The sequence below is a fragment of the Channa argus genome, chromosome 14 (genome assembly GCF_033026475.1).
Source record: "Channa argus isolate prfri chromosome 14, Channa argus male v1.0, whole genome shotgun sequence".
NCBI classification, from domain to species: domain Eukaryota; kingdom Metazoa; phylum Chordata; class Actinopteri; order Anabantiformes; family Channidae; genus Channa; species Channa argus.
Genome location: NC_090210.1, coordinates 16,511,202 through 16,526,401, shown reverse-complemented (window position 1 = coordinate 16,526,401; position 15,200 = coordinate 16,511,202). Strand labels below are relative to the sequence as shown.

The following is a 15,200-nucleotide window of genomic DNA, read 5'->3' as shown; positions in this document are numbered from 1 at the left end:
CTAGTTACAGTAATGTTGGAATCAAAATCTACTTTCTCCTAGACGCTGCACTCTGCCATCCTGTCACTGTAATCTCCTGTCTACATGCCTGCAGCACTTCATTCATTAAAAAAAATATGTTGCAACAAGATATAATCTGAATATCAAATATATTCCCTAAAAAAGATGTGCTATTGCACAATTGTAAAGCGTTACAATCTAAATAAAATCCTATGTCTCCCACAACATCTGGCAAAGTCAATATAAACACAGGCCTAATGGCACACATCTAAAGGCAGTAGTAAGGTATAGTAAAGTAGTACTAAAGAGCAGGGATTAGGAAGTGACTTTGCAACATATGGTGGCAGAAAGGAGAACTACAAGTGGGATTTTATGAGCCTGTTTAGGTTTGAAGCACTATGCATTCACCATCAGTAGGCTTCTGTGACCATACAGCAGTGGAAAAGTATGCCACTTTGCCTAGATCTGCACATTAGCAAACACTTTGCAGTGGTCTGCAGACATGGGTACAGAAAAAAGTTACAGCTGGAGGTGGGTGGTGTTACTTCTTTTAAAGCAGACAAAGCACAATGTAAGCATCTAATATTTGGTCTTATTTCTTTCGTCATTTCGGTTTATCCTGTAAATTCAGGGTCACCACAACAGGTCATTTTGTCCACATGTTGATTTGGCACAGCTTTTTGTTGTTTTTTTTTAAACACGAGATGCCCTTTCTGGGGATTGGCTGTTGGGGGTTCAATTATTTGGTATTATGCTAGGTCTCTTATTAGTCTATGCCTATTAAACCTTAAATCAGTAATACAATCAAATTGAAAAAAATATGAATATGTTGTACTGCAAGTTAAAGTGAAAGAAAAAAACTATTTTAGTGCCCTGCTGACTCTGGTGGTACTCACGTTCTTGTCCTGGTTCATGTCCAAACAGCTGAGAGATTTGAGGAGGCTGCTGAAGCTGAGGCTGCAGCATTGTCTGATGCTGCTGCAAGGCCTGTTGGTTCTGATGCTGCAAAGCATGCTGCTGCTGATTCTGCAGGTGCTGCTGCTGCTGCATCTGCTGCTGTTGGAGAAAGTTTTGTTGATGATGCTGCTGTTGCTGCTGATGTAGATGCTGCTGGTGTAACTGCTGCTGATTCTGCTGTTGCTGATGCAACATCTGCATGCGTTGCTGTTGAAGGTGCTGCTGCTGCTGTTGAAGGTGCTGCAACTGCTGTAAACCAGGCCGTGGGATCTGCTGGGGCCGTAGCTGCTGCTGAGGGAAACCATGCTGCTGCTGCTGCGAAAACATCTGTTGTTGCATTTGCTGCTGCTGTTGAAGAAACTGCTGCTGCTGTTGGGGTAACTGTGGGAAACCTTGCTGCTGTGCAACCTGTGGCTGCTGCTGTTGCTGTTGGTGATGTAGCTGCATCATCGGATGATGCTGCTGCTGCTGCTGCTGCTGGAGGTGCATTATGGGATGTTGCGACTGCTGTTGTAACTGCTGATGTTGATGACTAGCCTGTTGTGACTGTTGCTGTTGTTGTTGAAGTAACTGTTGCTGCTGTTCTGCAGTAAGGTGCGTTCCAGCCAGTTTGGACTGATTGAACAGAAGTGGGTTGGTACCATTAGATGTTTGAGCATGGCCCTGACTAGGCTGCTGATCCAATGGCTTGGTCTCATTGGCTGCCAAATTTTGGATGATCTGCAACCAAAAGGTAAAAAAAAAAAAAAAAAACAGAGAAAGCACTGATATACATTATGAGTAATTACAAGCAGATTTCAAAACTAGCAACAACAGATAAGCTAAATTACTTAAGCCACTGGGATCTCTTACATGTGCTACATTAGCAGGTCGATTGGCTGGCTGCATTTCAGAGTTGTTGGTAATGTTTCGAAGGGTCCGGGCAGTTGGGCTCCACCTGGGGATGCCCTCTGAAACCGATAAACCTAAAAAAAGCAAAAAGAAATGAAACATTTATCAACAGGACAGTTATATAATTACTTTCAAATTACATATCAAACAACTGCAGTGTAAAAATAAATTTCTTAAGAGCACTCATCCCTTTCAAGGCAGTCTTTATTACTCTGATCCTCTACCAGAGCAGGTACTTTGTAAATTAAATCCAATTGAAACATCTAGAAAACTAGAATAACTTCATCTTGGTTCTATGCCTCTGTGAACCAGTGAAGTTGCAGTTTACATGCATGTCTGTTCAGACTGATGTTCCAATTAGAACATCTTAAAGTGGACCTTTGTGCTGTATGTAATAAAATGTTAATCCAGGCATTTAGCGCCTACAAGAATGGGAGAACATAACATTAACAGTGACCTTAGCCTTTGACCAACAGGTAGAGAAGCCTAAAATTACTGTGCAATTCAAGCGTGAGATCTGCGTGTGCAGATGGGGGACATATTAAATATGCATTCTCTGCTGAACGTCAACTCCCCCATGATTTTGTAATAAAAATTATTATTTTTTTTTAAATCACACCTGCCTTATTACCAAACCTAAACCACCTCCTCAGAAGCCTGTTACGAAGCTGTGTTGATGCGCAAGTGATTAGTATTAGGATACTGCAGACTGTGGGATGATCTGAGCTTTTCTTCTGTTTACAAATAAAATTCCAGAATAAAAAACATTCATAGATTAAGAGCTGCACAACTGAAGCAATTAAAGTTTGTTAAGTCATCAACTGCCTGCACTGCTGTCTCAGTATTTAAAGTTTTTAATATAAAATATTTTGGGTGTAATAAAGACATAAATTACTTTAAATTCAGATAAAGATAAACTTCAATTCAATGCCTTTTAAATAAAACACGCAGCTCCAAACCAGGGGACACATGCAGAAGGAAACAGAGAGAGAAAAAGACAACTCCAGGAGAAAGAAGACACAAACTTAATATCATACAGTGGTGACAGATAAATGTAGGGTTACAGGAGAGGAGAGAGGGAAAAGAGCTTAGTGTATCACGGGGTAAATTCTATTCTTGATTTTATGGGAAGAAAAGGAAGAGAAGCTAGTGAAGGTGAAATATGATCTCTTGCTAATTCCAGTCAGCACACTTGCTGAAGCATTTTGGATTAATTGTAGGCTTTTTAAGAAGTTAATAGGACACCCCAAAAGTAGGGAATTGCAGTAGTCCAACCTAGAAATAACAAATGCATGGACTAGTTTTTCAGCATCACTTTGAGACAGGATGCTCCTAATTGGGGCAATGTTCCATAGGTGGAACAAGGATGTTCTAGAGATTTGTGAAGTAAAGGACACATCCTGGTCAAAAAGAACTCAGAGGTTTCTTGCAGAAGACTAAGCCAAGAGCAGCAATTCTGGGCTGCTCTATCTGTAGGGCCTCCAAAGCCCAAGTGGTTGGTTAAATTAAGAATTGGAAGAAATTCCCTTTAAAACATAATTATTATAATTAGTCAGTTAGCAAATGCTTTTATCCAAAGTGACTTAAAACTAAGCAGCAGATACTAGGCACTACTAAGTGTCTAGCCTAGGGAGGAGTTGAACCTCTGAACCTGAACCTTGGACGACAGCTCTACCAGTTGAGTTACAGATTGCCCCATTCCTGAGATGTCACGTTCACGTTGACATGAGGTCGCAGGGACCTTAATCTTTGACTTCTGATTCCCCAAATCGAATAATTCCATGCTTGAGTCCTGTTGGATGCTTTTGCTAATTTTTAATAAAATCTTTCTAGCGCTGCTGTGATATTGCATTCACAAGGATAGTATAGGTGGAGGAGACATATGAGATCACAGTAACAGCAGTCTGGTCATCCTTCAGTCCTGTGAGATGGACAATCCCTCCCACCCACTGTGCAGTGTCCTGGAGCATGTTCAGTACAGATAATGATCACTGCAAAGTGCTCCACAGAACAGCACATGAGTCTTGCTCTTAGTATCCACCACATTGTATAACCAATTATAAAAAATAATTCTGTTAATCCCCTATTACATCATTCCATCATCTTTAACCTCTGATATTTACTGCACTGCTGCTTGATGTAACTTTCATTTGGTTAGTTTGTACATTCTTTTTGTTCTTAATAACAAATGGAGAAGACTTTTGCTTTTGTGTTAAAGTGGTTCTTTCTCTGTCTGTTTTATTTCCTTTTATTTGGAGTAGACAGCAGCTGTAACAAGGCTAAATAATTTCCTTGTAAGATTAATTAAAGTTCTTTTCATTTTTAAATCTTAACTCAAATGGATGTCCTAGACCTCACTCAGACACATCCCCTGACAGAGACTGACACTCCTGAGACTGCTACTTCAATGTACTTGTACAAAACAAGTCTTCATAATATGACAGGAAGTAATGCATATACAGTTTGTCACAATGATTTTCAAAAAGTGTGGTTTGAGACTGATGGCACCCAGGAGACATCTGACACAACTAAATGCTAAGATCGTAGTTTGACACAAACCAAGATCAGGAAAACCTGTCAGATGACCAGATAGGGTCTATAATGTATGTCTACTAGTGACATAAAACTTGCATACCCTGCTGTGTGCTGTGACTGATGGGAGTAGAAGTGCGTGCCTCTGCAGATATCGCTCCTCCACTGCCAGGTACAGGAGGCACTGTAGCACATAGATTTATCAGGCCACTACCTGTGGAGGACGCGTCTTTTATGCCAGGAGCCCCACCACGCCGTCTGGCTGTTGAAGTTGAAATAGCAGGGGTTGGTGCGATAACTTCAGCCGGCGTCCAGTTGAGGTTGGTTCCCTCCTTCTCTGTGGAGGAGTCATCATCAGAGTCATCAAACATGCGCTCGCTGCGACGTTCAAGTTTCCGAGGGGACACAGGAGAAACAGAGTTCAGCTTTTTGGGTCCAGGTCGTCTACGGGGGCTGGACTCTTCACCAGATGAGCCGCTGGACAGCTGGGATCGATGGGGGCTGTAGCTTCCTTCAGAACGGGACTGCTGGTCATATGACTCTGCTTCACTCTCCTCGTCGTCATCAGGCTCCACATATGTGAGTCTTGGGTGATAAAGTGCTTCATCTTTCCTGATTCTATCTGTAAAAGGTGAAAAGATTTTATTGTTGGACATGCACTGATCAAATTTCAAACAACCTGCTGGTTTGAACGTTTCAATGCTGCGATGAACACAGGTCAGCATGAGCAATGCAACTGTGATGTACTGTGTTCTAACATTGTGTTACAATAATGTCCAGCATTACATTTTTCACTAACATGAAACCAATAGATAGACTTACACTGGAGATAAAAATTTAAGAACAATTTATGAACAATTGTTTTTTTTACTGAATCAATGTAATTTTCATTGCTCAATATTTGAAAGAATTTTTGTGGCTACACCATGCTACTAGAGACGTGTTTTACATAATAACTAACGCAGTTCAACAAGAAACCTTTATCAAAACACTATGATCAAAATTAGCAATGACAGTCAACAATCAGTAAAAGCAAACAGGGCCTGGCTTTGAATGAATTCAGGATATCTGCGGCCAGAGGACTTCACTAGTCTCTCACACTGCTCTGGTGTGATTTTGGTCCATTCTTCTTCCAGTCTCCAGGTCAGTGAATGTAGAGGTTTTTTTGGTCACAGCCGAGTGGGCTTTTAGTCCAAATGTTTTTAAACGTCGAGTACGTCGTCGTGTATTTTGAAACAGATACTTACCCTGTTCAGCACTGAAGTGGCTTGCAATTTCTGCTGCGGAGTTAAATTATCCTGTCCTCTGTTGCATGTCTTTCCTGGAAGACCAGTACTCTAGAAATCACATATTTGGAATGACCAGCTTCTCTTGCTATGCCTGATAGGGTCATCCCTTTGAACCTCATCTGGAAAACCTGCTGCTGGAGGGTTTCAGTCACTTTAGAATGGCACACCATCTTCAAAGGCAGCTAAAAATGGAATGTTAGGCTACCAGTTAAATGGGGTTTGTCATATAATTGAGGAAATTAGCACAATGTGCCAGATCAACACCACTAAGTGAGAGGTATCTTTAAGTGTCCTCTAATTTTCATTAGCGTTCTTTTTTAAATATCTAATTTTAGTTTTTTATACTTGTGCTCCATAATATATGTAACTCATGGAATAAGCTTAAAATACTACTCTGTTACTCCTGTCTGGATAATTTGAAATAAGACTAAGCAGCAATTTTGTTATTTAGGATACTGTAGGTTGTTCTCCAATTTTCATCTCCAGTGTGTGTATTCTACCTTTCTTTGTAAGTGAACCAAGAAACAAAAGAATATTTCACTATCCCCTTTAACATTCACCTTTGCTAAGATGCCTTTAACAATTATTTTTCAGTAATTACTTTCTTAGTAATTTCTCAACCGAAAGTGCCAAATAGCCCTTGGTTACAGCTTCTAAGTATACAGATTTTTCTTTGCTAAATATGATAGTAACTTGATTTCATATTCTATAATAAAAACAGGCAGTTTGACGATCAGTAGAACTATGCAAAACTAATAGTAAATACTTAAAGACATTCAAGCAAGGGCACTAACATAACCTTTAACAGAATCGGTTATCCAGTCCAGTGTAACAATCTTGATGCTAGGATGTTTCAGGGCACATTCAAACTTGGCCTGCATGGAAAAAAAAGCAGAGTTAGATGTACTTGCAAAGAAGACGATAATAAATATTCATTTCCAGTACTGATAAATGCTCTCCTTATTTGGCGCTTTTATAAAAAGGTGCCATGGAGGGTGCTCGACCTGCTGTACTCAGCAACTTGGGTTTTAGGGTTTTGCTGAAGGAAACCTTGAGACGAACGACTCACCCTGTTGTTTGTGGGCAACTGCTATACCAACTGAGCTGCAACCACCCCCAGTCAACATGAATATGAATAATTAAATCATTTTAAATTATTTAGTTCAATTACGATAGCAAGTAAGTAACATAAAGATAGAGGATACAAGAGCAAACAGACTATTACTGAGTAGAAAAAATATAAACCATAAAAAACAACCACAAACCAGCTTCCAAACGGAAGAGATAAACTTCATGATCTTTGATCCAAACGTGGTTAAAATCTGTCGAGAACTGGCAAAGATAATTTGTTAGGCAATTGGGTTAACACTTTCTGAACTGTGGTTTCCTGGGTTATAAAGGATGCGTCTGGTGTGAAGATGCCTGACAGCGTCTGGATATGCTCAGCCCTGCTTCTGGTCCTGAAAAGCTTCCGGGACCCCAGCAACTCTCAAGTATGCAAAACTTAACTCCATGTTGAGCTCTATGAAAGACTTTCTAAAGTCAGCCTTAAATGTTACCTGAAACTCTTAGCAGTATATACCAAATGTAACCTTTCAGCACTGTCTTTAGTAGTAAGGATTAATGCTATTTTCCTTTCTCCATCTCCATATTTTGTCTGCACTTATATAGCGCTTTTTTTTACTTATTGGTACTCAAAGCGCTTTACACTGCTTTTTATTCACCCATCGCACACACTCACACACTGCCAGCTCCCCCAGTAGCTGGCTGACGCTATAGCTGGCCAATGCTAACCAGGAGCAACTAAGTTGAGGTTCAGTGTCTTGCTCAAGGACCGGAGGAGCCAGGGATTGAACCATGAACTGCGAGATTGGTGGACAATCGCTCTATCTTCCTGTGCCACACTCACCTTTCCATTATATTTCCTGTGTTGAACATTGTTATATAAGTAAGAGATCACTTATCGAGGATTATAGTGATCTCTTACAATTGATCTGGTGCCCTATAACAAGAATAAAGTAATTATTCATAATGTGCATGTTTGTTACATTATAGTGACGTTCCGATGTGAGCCCCATTATACAAACTAATGTTGATAACTTCTATTGCTACAACTTATACACACTTTCACCTTAAGTACTTTACAATATTCCTTCCCCTTCACACATTCAAACAAACTCAAACTCCAATGATGCCAGCTGCCACACAAGGTGCTTGCTTAACCCCCTGGAGCTATATAGAGCAACTGCTAAGCAACTGGGCAACACCCTGTCCAATAGGGGTGAAGCAAATCAGCCAGCTCGGGGTTTGGTTCCATACACAATACGGGGCTCGTGGCTTTATACACTCAAAATAAAGTTAACACAAAGAATTAAAAAATTTTTGGTTTATAATGATATAAAGGGTGTATCTTGGTATCATTGACAGGCAACATGAAAAATGCTACAGGAGCAGAGAAATTAAAGCAATATGGGAAAGAAAAATTAATTCCAATCATTTTTTATTTATTTGTTTAATACAAATACTGTAATGAACAAACAAATAAAAAAATGATTCTAACTTTTCTCATTTTTTATTTGTTTGATCAATACAAATACTGTAAGGAACAGCTGTAGCTCAGTTGGTAAGGCAGTCATCCACGGACCACGGGATCCACACTGAACCCCCAACAGCCCATTCCCATACTAGCTGTGCAGTGCTGCTCCAAGCCCGGTAGAAATTAGGGAGGGTTGCGTCAGGAAGGGCATCCGGTGTGAAAACGGGGCAAAATCAACATGCGGACAATGATCTGCTTTGGTGACCCTGAACTCTGGGATAAGGCGAAGGGACAAAAAATAAATAAAAAAATACAAATACTGTAAACTGATATGATGCTTACACCAAGCCAATAACTAGTTATTACTTAGTAATTACCATTACACTATTACCAAAATAAATATAACCTTTTCCATTATTATTACAGAAATCTTAGTAATTAGTCTTGTCTCACTCCGATAGTCTTGTCTCACTGTTGCCCTTTATATCTCTCTTTTAGAATTGTATCTAAAAACATAATTTGTCACAAATACTGTTCTTATTTCACAATGCAGCTGCGTGATCTTGTCTCATTCTCAGACGACTAATTTTGTTCCAGTACAATCAAAGAAATAAATCTTTGTCATGATTTTTGATAAAGGTTTCATTAACAAAATTAACACTTTTGGACAGAGGCATATTCTAAAATTGAAGAGCAAGAAACTAAACTAGTGTCACTAGTGTCCATGTGGGAATGTGTGTTATGTGGAATGTGTCTGGCAAAGCAACCAGGTAAGATAAAGAATAAACTTTGGGGGGGGGAAAAACATGTTAAAAGCAATTACAATACTGCTAAAAAAATCTATTTAAATAATAAGATTACACACAGATCATGCACTTACCCCCTGTGGTTCTTTCACCACTAAATGGGTAACCTTCTTGTTAAGGTTAAGTTGACATTCGCCTCCATAAAAGGTTATGTAAGCCCACAAAGTGTTAAGATCATCTGGAAGCTGTGTACAAAGACAAACATATTCAGAAATACATGCACAATAAATTAGCTTTACTGGACTAAGTATGTCTTTGCAAAGTAGAATGTCTGTATATATAGGTCAATATCTTTTAGCATGTAAACTAAAATGTTTTCTTAAAGACAACACAGTAACATACTTACCCTGGGAAGACAAGCTGTTACACCAAAAAATAGCTGTCCTGATTCTGGAGAGAATCCAGTAACTCTGTGATGCTCAGGGTTATGGAAAAAACACAGCAAAAGGTAATGCCCATCTGTCCTCTCAATCGCCAACATTTAATAAAATGGACCTGTAGTGTAAAAATCCACCATCTTATAAGAGGATTCCTGGAAGCACTTGTTCTTCACATCAGTGGACAGAACAAAGGAACACTAAAAGCTAATCACTGAGTGTGAAAAAAAATCTGCAGGGATTGATGTAGATACATTTTAGTTTTTTTGTTTAGAGGCATTAAAAAATAAATGAAATTATGAGATTACTATTTGAGTATCATTTTCTTCCCAATAAGATTAAAACAGTAGAGGTCAAGATCATCTTCCAAGATCTCTGAAGTCAGGTAGTAGACCATGTTTTTTGGCATTTCTCACAGAGTATGTCAAAACGACAATACTGTTTTATTATTTATGAGTTTTGATTTGCATGTTCTATATATCTTCATGTTTTATCTTATTCTGTTTGCTTAAGCTGGAAGGCAGAAAATTCAAGCCAAAAAACTCCAACCAGATGCATTTTAAACACAAAAGTCAAAACTAATCAAGATGTGTTGGATATAAGATATTTTGTTTTTAAAAAGTACATCTAGTTTGATTTGACATAATTTCCAGGAGGTATGACAATAAAAATGAAAACAAACCCATTAACCATTTTTGGCAATCAAATCTAATTAATCAAAAGTCAGTGCAGCAATCTCAGTCCTTGCAACAATCAAGTCTAATGTGACAAGGGCCTTGTTCATAGCTTTAATAGTAATGCTGTATGTTCCTAGATACTTTAGTTTTAAAAGTAGCTCAATCAAATCATGTATTGCATTTACAAGAGACTTATTTAATCTACCAAATGTCAGAAAACATAGAAGTTTTCACCATTTGCAAATCTTCTTCTAATTTGCCTTTTGGCTGTTTCCTTTCAGGGGTCACCAAAGTGCCAACAGTTTAGATTTTGTTACGATAAAAGCACCTCAAGTTTTACCCTCTGTTTGCTTTTGTTTTTATTTTTTCACATCAATTCCATCTCACCATCTTAAATCATGGGTGGAAAATCTAATTGTAGTGTCATTTTGAGATAACACTTTACAACTATCCGGTCATTGCAGTATTCTTTATAAGATTATTCGGTTCTGGAGAACAAAAAGTACATGATTACAAACCATATTCACCAATTTATTGTTTTGATGGTTTTGTTGAAGAGCAATGTCAAAAAAGGTAGGTGTTCAGCTGGGTAATTGTTAATTAGAGGTGGAAAGAGGAGTCACCAACGATCTTCTCTTGGCTTCAGATAATAGACTCGTCCGTATACTTATCAGTTCTTAGTGCTGCATTCGACGCCATTGATCACAACATTATATTACAGACTGGAACATGTGATTGAGATTAAAGGAACTACACTAGGTTGATTTAAATCTTATTTATCATATAAATTTCAGTTTGTTCATGTTAAAGATGAATTTTACTGGCACACAAAAAAAGATTTTAGACTTTATAGTGGAAGGATACGGTAGCAGGTCTCCACATCGGACAGAGAGAATTACCCAGGATGGCTGGAAAGCATAAGAGTAAGTAACTAAATAGTGTTAAAACAAACATTGAGAGAATATGAAAAATAAAACATCACCTCCTACAAGCTGTGAGGAAACATGTGCATTAATTAAGCAATAAATATTTTCATATTTTGGCAGCTCCCCATTTCCAGCCCTTATTTAAATGATGCCTTACAGCATGTAGGCTTTGGCTTAATATTCATTGTACAAATATGTTAGTGGCAGGTGAAAAAAAAAACAACTTCTTCTTAAAATACTAACACATATTATGAAAATTCCTCAAGATAAAACACATTTTAGCCCAAAATCTTTTTAAAAATGCCTGTTTAGAAATATAAGAAAGCATACAAACACAAAAAGCTAACATTGATTAAATATAAAAACATACCTACCTTGAGAACTGGCAAGTCAAAAACCTCTCTTGACTCGCCCACCTCAGGGTTGTCTCCATCTTCTGCAATGATGTGAGTGGCCAGAGCATTGTAAGATACCTCCTTCCCTTTTCCTGCTCTAAGCAGCTGCACCACCTGGAAACCAAGAACATGATTCAGTAAAAGTCAACTCGAAACCTTAATCAGCAACACATGAATGTTCACTGTGAAGCCATCTTTCTGTTATCATTAACTAATTGTCCATTTAGGGGTCATGGCATGCTGGATCCCAGGTGTCACTGGGGAAATAGCAGGGTACCCTGGACAAGTCACTAGTTTATCTTGTGCCAACACAGGAAGACATACATAAACACACAACCATTCACACAGTCTGAATCGGCAAACTGTGCTCCGCTATTGTGCTGCCCTTTTCACTATAAAAATGGCTATAACTCAAAGATGTTAAACATCTTATAGATGTTGCATTAATAGGAATTTAGCACAACATACATAGTTGTTTGAGATAAAATAACTGCACAGTTGAGAGAGCGCCACCAGATGATTTCTTTTGAATTGCTTGTGCTTAATGGAAGTGCTGCTGTGCCAATGTAAGACCATTTTTACAACACATGCTGAGGGCTGTTGTGGTTACGTTCAAAATGATCACACATTTGTGACAGTCATGTTGGAGCCTTTTAACATTTTTAGCATGCATGGGAGTGCTTGTCCCTTCAGGAGTTGCCACAAATATTTTCAATTTGATTTAGCATGTGTTTTTACGCCGGATGCCCTTCCTGCCGCAAACCCTCCCATTTTTATCTGGGCTCGGGAGCAGCACAATGGTCGCCCTTGGTGCCTGGCCTAATCACTAATAGCTAATTCAGGTATTGATAAGAGCATGATAATTGAAGCATGCTTTAAGATGAGACCATAGCTAAATGAGGTAGGGCGTACTCCTGAATGAGTTTGAGTGGGTGGTACTTCAGAGAAAGTGGTAGTAGGGCTATGCAATATTGAATGACTATGAAAAACAGTAACATTAGAACAGCTAAGTGGAACGCTACAACAATTACATGGCCTTAGCCTAAACTGGATGATATCTGTAAGGCAAAGTCTCACTTTATTTCACCAAGCGCAGTGAGCATTACAAATTCCGTTGCTACATTTAATTGTAAGGATTTTTGCTAAATTAAGGATTTTCCCAAGTGCTGCAAAGACTGGAACCAAGTTATGAAATCCAGAGTTGAAAATATTTCTGTGAAACAACAGTTCCAACTCTGTAGACAGACAAAAAAGAATACAGAGAATGCACTCAAAAATGCTGAGAGTTTTTCACACTTCCGGAGACAGAGTCCTATGCAAGGTTTAAAATATTTTTTTTAGACTGATTGGCCTTTGGCCAAGGAGCTGATATGTTTTACTTGCCCAGTAGCCAAACTTACTTACCTCCAAACACAAGCCCCAGTACCCATAAGACCCAAAAGTAATATATAGTGTGTGTGTATGTATGTATGTATGTATGTATGTATGTGTGTGTGTGTGACCCAAAAAACGTTTTGGGTCTTTTTTGAATTTAAACTCACCGCAATGTAGATATAAAATCTTTAGTTTATATGGGTAAATGGAATACATGGGTTGGCGAGCTAACAATCTCCCTTCAGATGGACTGCGCCTCTTCTTAGGAGGAGTGGGTAGCATCTTAGTTTAGGTTTCCAGTATAGTTATTCGTAACTACACATTAGATTGTTGCAGGCACGTGAGGTGGGTTGCAGTACATATGATAACATATGAGATACTCGAAGCTGAATGTGCCATTCTTAATGTTGTTAACCATTCAACCTAATGTGCCACAAGTTCTCGTGCTAACTGAGAATGCAGCCACCACTCTCCTAAACCAAGTGAGACCCTGTACCAGCTGTACTGGTCAGCACTGAGCCCCCATCGGCCAAAGACTGATAGACTAAACACAATATTATTTGAATGGCCTTGCATTTGATGAATGTATGACTACATTTTTCTGTAAACAGCAGAAATTATTTACTATGACAACCTTAATCGTTTTGTATATATTGAAGCTAAATGTTCAGCTGGTGTCTACACCCAGGTCAATGTATATGTTGAGATAGATCTGTGACTGGGGGCACCATGACATGAAAAACCTATGTGCACCTTAAAAACTGCACCACCTAAACTTGTTAATTCAGCTCTAAGGAAAATAGTTCTCTTTTCTTAAATAAGTGGTGTACAGCAGTGAAGTCTCGTCATTTCACCTGCTGCCCACAGCTCCTGCAGGCATTAGCTATACTAGTTTTGTTAATTTTCCACTTTAGCAAACCTGAAAATACTGACTGGATTTGCATCAATTCTCTTCTATGAAGTGAGGTAAGGTAGAAACAAAAACTGATCAAAGTCTGTTACAGCATTGTTATTGTGATGCAGGTTTACCCTTGTCCTATATGTCACAGCTCCTATGTCATTCCCACTGCCACACGTTTTAAAAATCCTCAGTGTCTTAAGATTTAAAATCTCAATTTGTTAGCAAGGGCCTCAAAAAAGTTCTTCAATTAGTTCACGGGTACTAACTTCACACTATGCAAAGAAAATGTGGCAACTGAAGTGGTTTCACCATAGTCACGAGTGCTGAATGAATGGCAGAATTATATTTGATGAACAGCTACGATACTTCATTAAAGCAATGTCTTAAACAACAATCAGCCACATTAGATACTCCTCTTTTCAATTATGTGGTGCAGCCCCATATACAGCAAGCTACGATGCGCTGTGTTATGACACCTGTCGATCACAAGCAGCATTTACCTTTTCCCATATTAACCTGTTCATCACATTCAGACCGCTAGGTGTAACAAATGTTGTGGCTGATCGGTGTAATTTTGTCGATGCTGACTAGAAACAAGTTAAATCAACAATTAAAGGTAGACCAACTATGATGTCTAGTACGCGCGCGTATGTGTCTTCCACCATGCGTCACAACAATACACAACAAACGCCAGCTTTAGCTCTAGCTTAGCTTACCTACTCACACATGAACCACAAGCTGTTAGCTAGCAGCTAGCCATCTGTGAAACTATGAAAATCTACAGCAATACAAGTCGCTTCTGCACAGAAGATTTGCCCCTCAAGTATATCAAGACATAATGCAGATATCGGCACAACGCTTTAATGTTAACGAAGACGCAAACTCTCTGCTTCCCCTGTATCGTATAGGATATCAACCAGTTAGCCTGCTAGTTAGCATCTCTGACGCACTTCATTGACAGTGAATGGAACGAGCAACTTAGCATGCTACTGACTTGCCTACAAGAAGCTAACGTCAAGGACCTCACCTTTCGGTCAATGTCTCCAACCACGTAGAATTTGACGTCTTTAAAAAGTTCGAGGGAAGGCTTATTCTCCTCTTCAGACATGACTGTCCATTAATATCACAAAACGGTGTCGTCAATAAGCAGTCTCAAACTAACACAATAAATGGTTGATGTTGCTGCAGCTGCTTAGGAGCGTACAGTACCCCGGAGACACTCTAGCGCCAAATTGCCAAGCGCGCCTTGGACTACAGGACTTTGTAAAACTGAGAGGGGGTCTGTAATTTTTTTTATTAATAATGTTTTTAGTTAGTTTGCTATTTCCTTTTTACCTAATTTATTGTACCAACTAATGTGGCTCTCTAACAAGAGGCTTTCCAAAATACAAGTACAACTCATGTTCTGTTAAGAGAAAATGTCAATATTTTTTCTTACTAAAATATAACCCCCTGTAGTAGGAATGTTAGTGTCTTGTCTGAACGTGATGCAGTCACGCTGGAATGAAATATGTAGCACAGACTGGACTTCTATCGTTA

The 15,200-nt window shown here is 38.9% G+C and overlaps 1 protein-coding gene across 3 annotated transcripts in view; it reads right to left on the bottom strand.

Moving 5' to 3' along the window:
• The window catches only part of paxip1 (PAX interacting (with transcription-activation domain) protein 1), a 29,017-nt gene extending 14,125 nt beyond the window's left edge, over positions 1-14,892 (bottom strand). For 2 of the 3 annotated variants that reach the window (XM_067474463.1, XM_067474465.1), the window contains exons 1-9: positions 14,689-14,892; positions 11,366-11,500; positions 10,930-10,973; positions 9,358-9,421; positions 9,086-9,196; positions 6,469-6,544; positions 4,484-5,002; positions 1,810-1,922; positions 897-1,677 (exon numbers count right to left, since the gene is read on the bottom strand). In XM_067474463.1, coding sequence (XP_067330564.1) covers positions 897-1,677; positions 1,810-1,922; positions 4,484-5,002; positions 6,469-6,544; positions 9,086-9,196; positions 9,358-9,421; positions 10,930-10,973; positions 11,366-11,500; positions 14,689-14,769 — 1,924 coding nt within the window. In that variant the 5' untranslated portion in view covers positions 14,770-14,892. The remainder of the gene's footprint in view (positions 1-896; positions 1,678-1,809; positions 1,923-4,483; positions 5,003-6,468; positions 6,545-9,085; positions 9,197-9,357; positions 9,422-10,929; positions 10,974-11,365; positions 11,501-14,688) is intronic. The other variant, XM_067474464.1, reaches the window with a different exon arrangement.
• Positions 14,893-15,200: the final 308 nt, after the last annotated feature.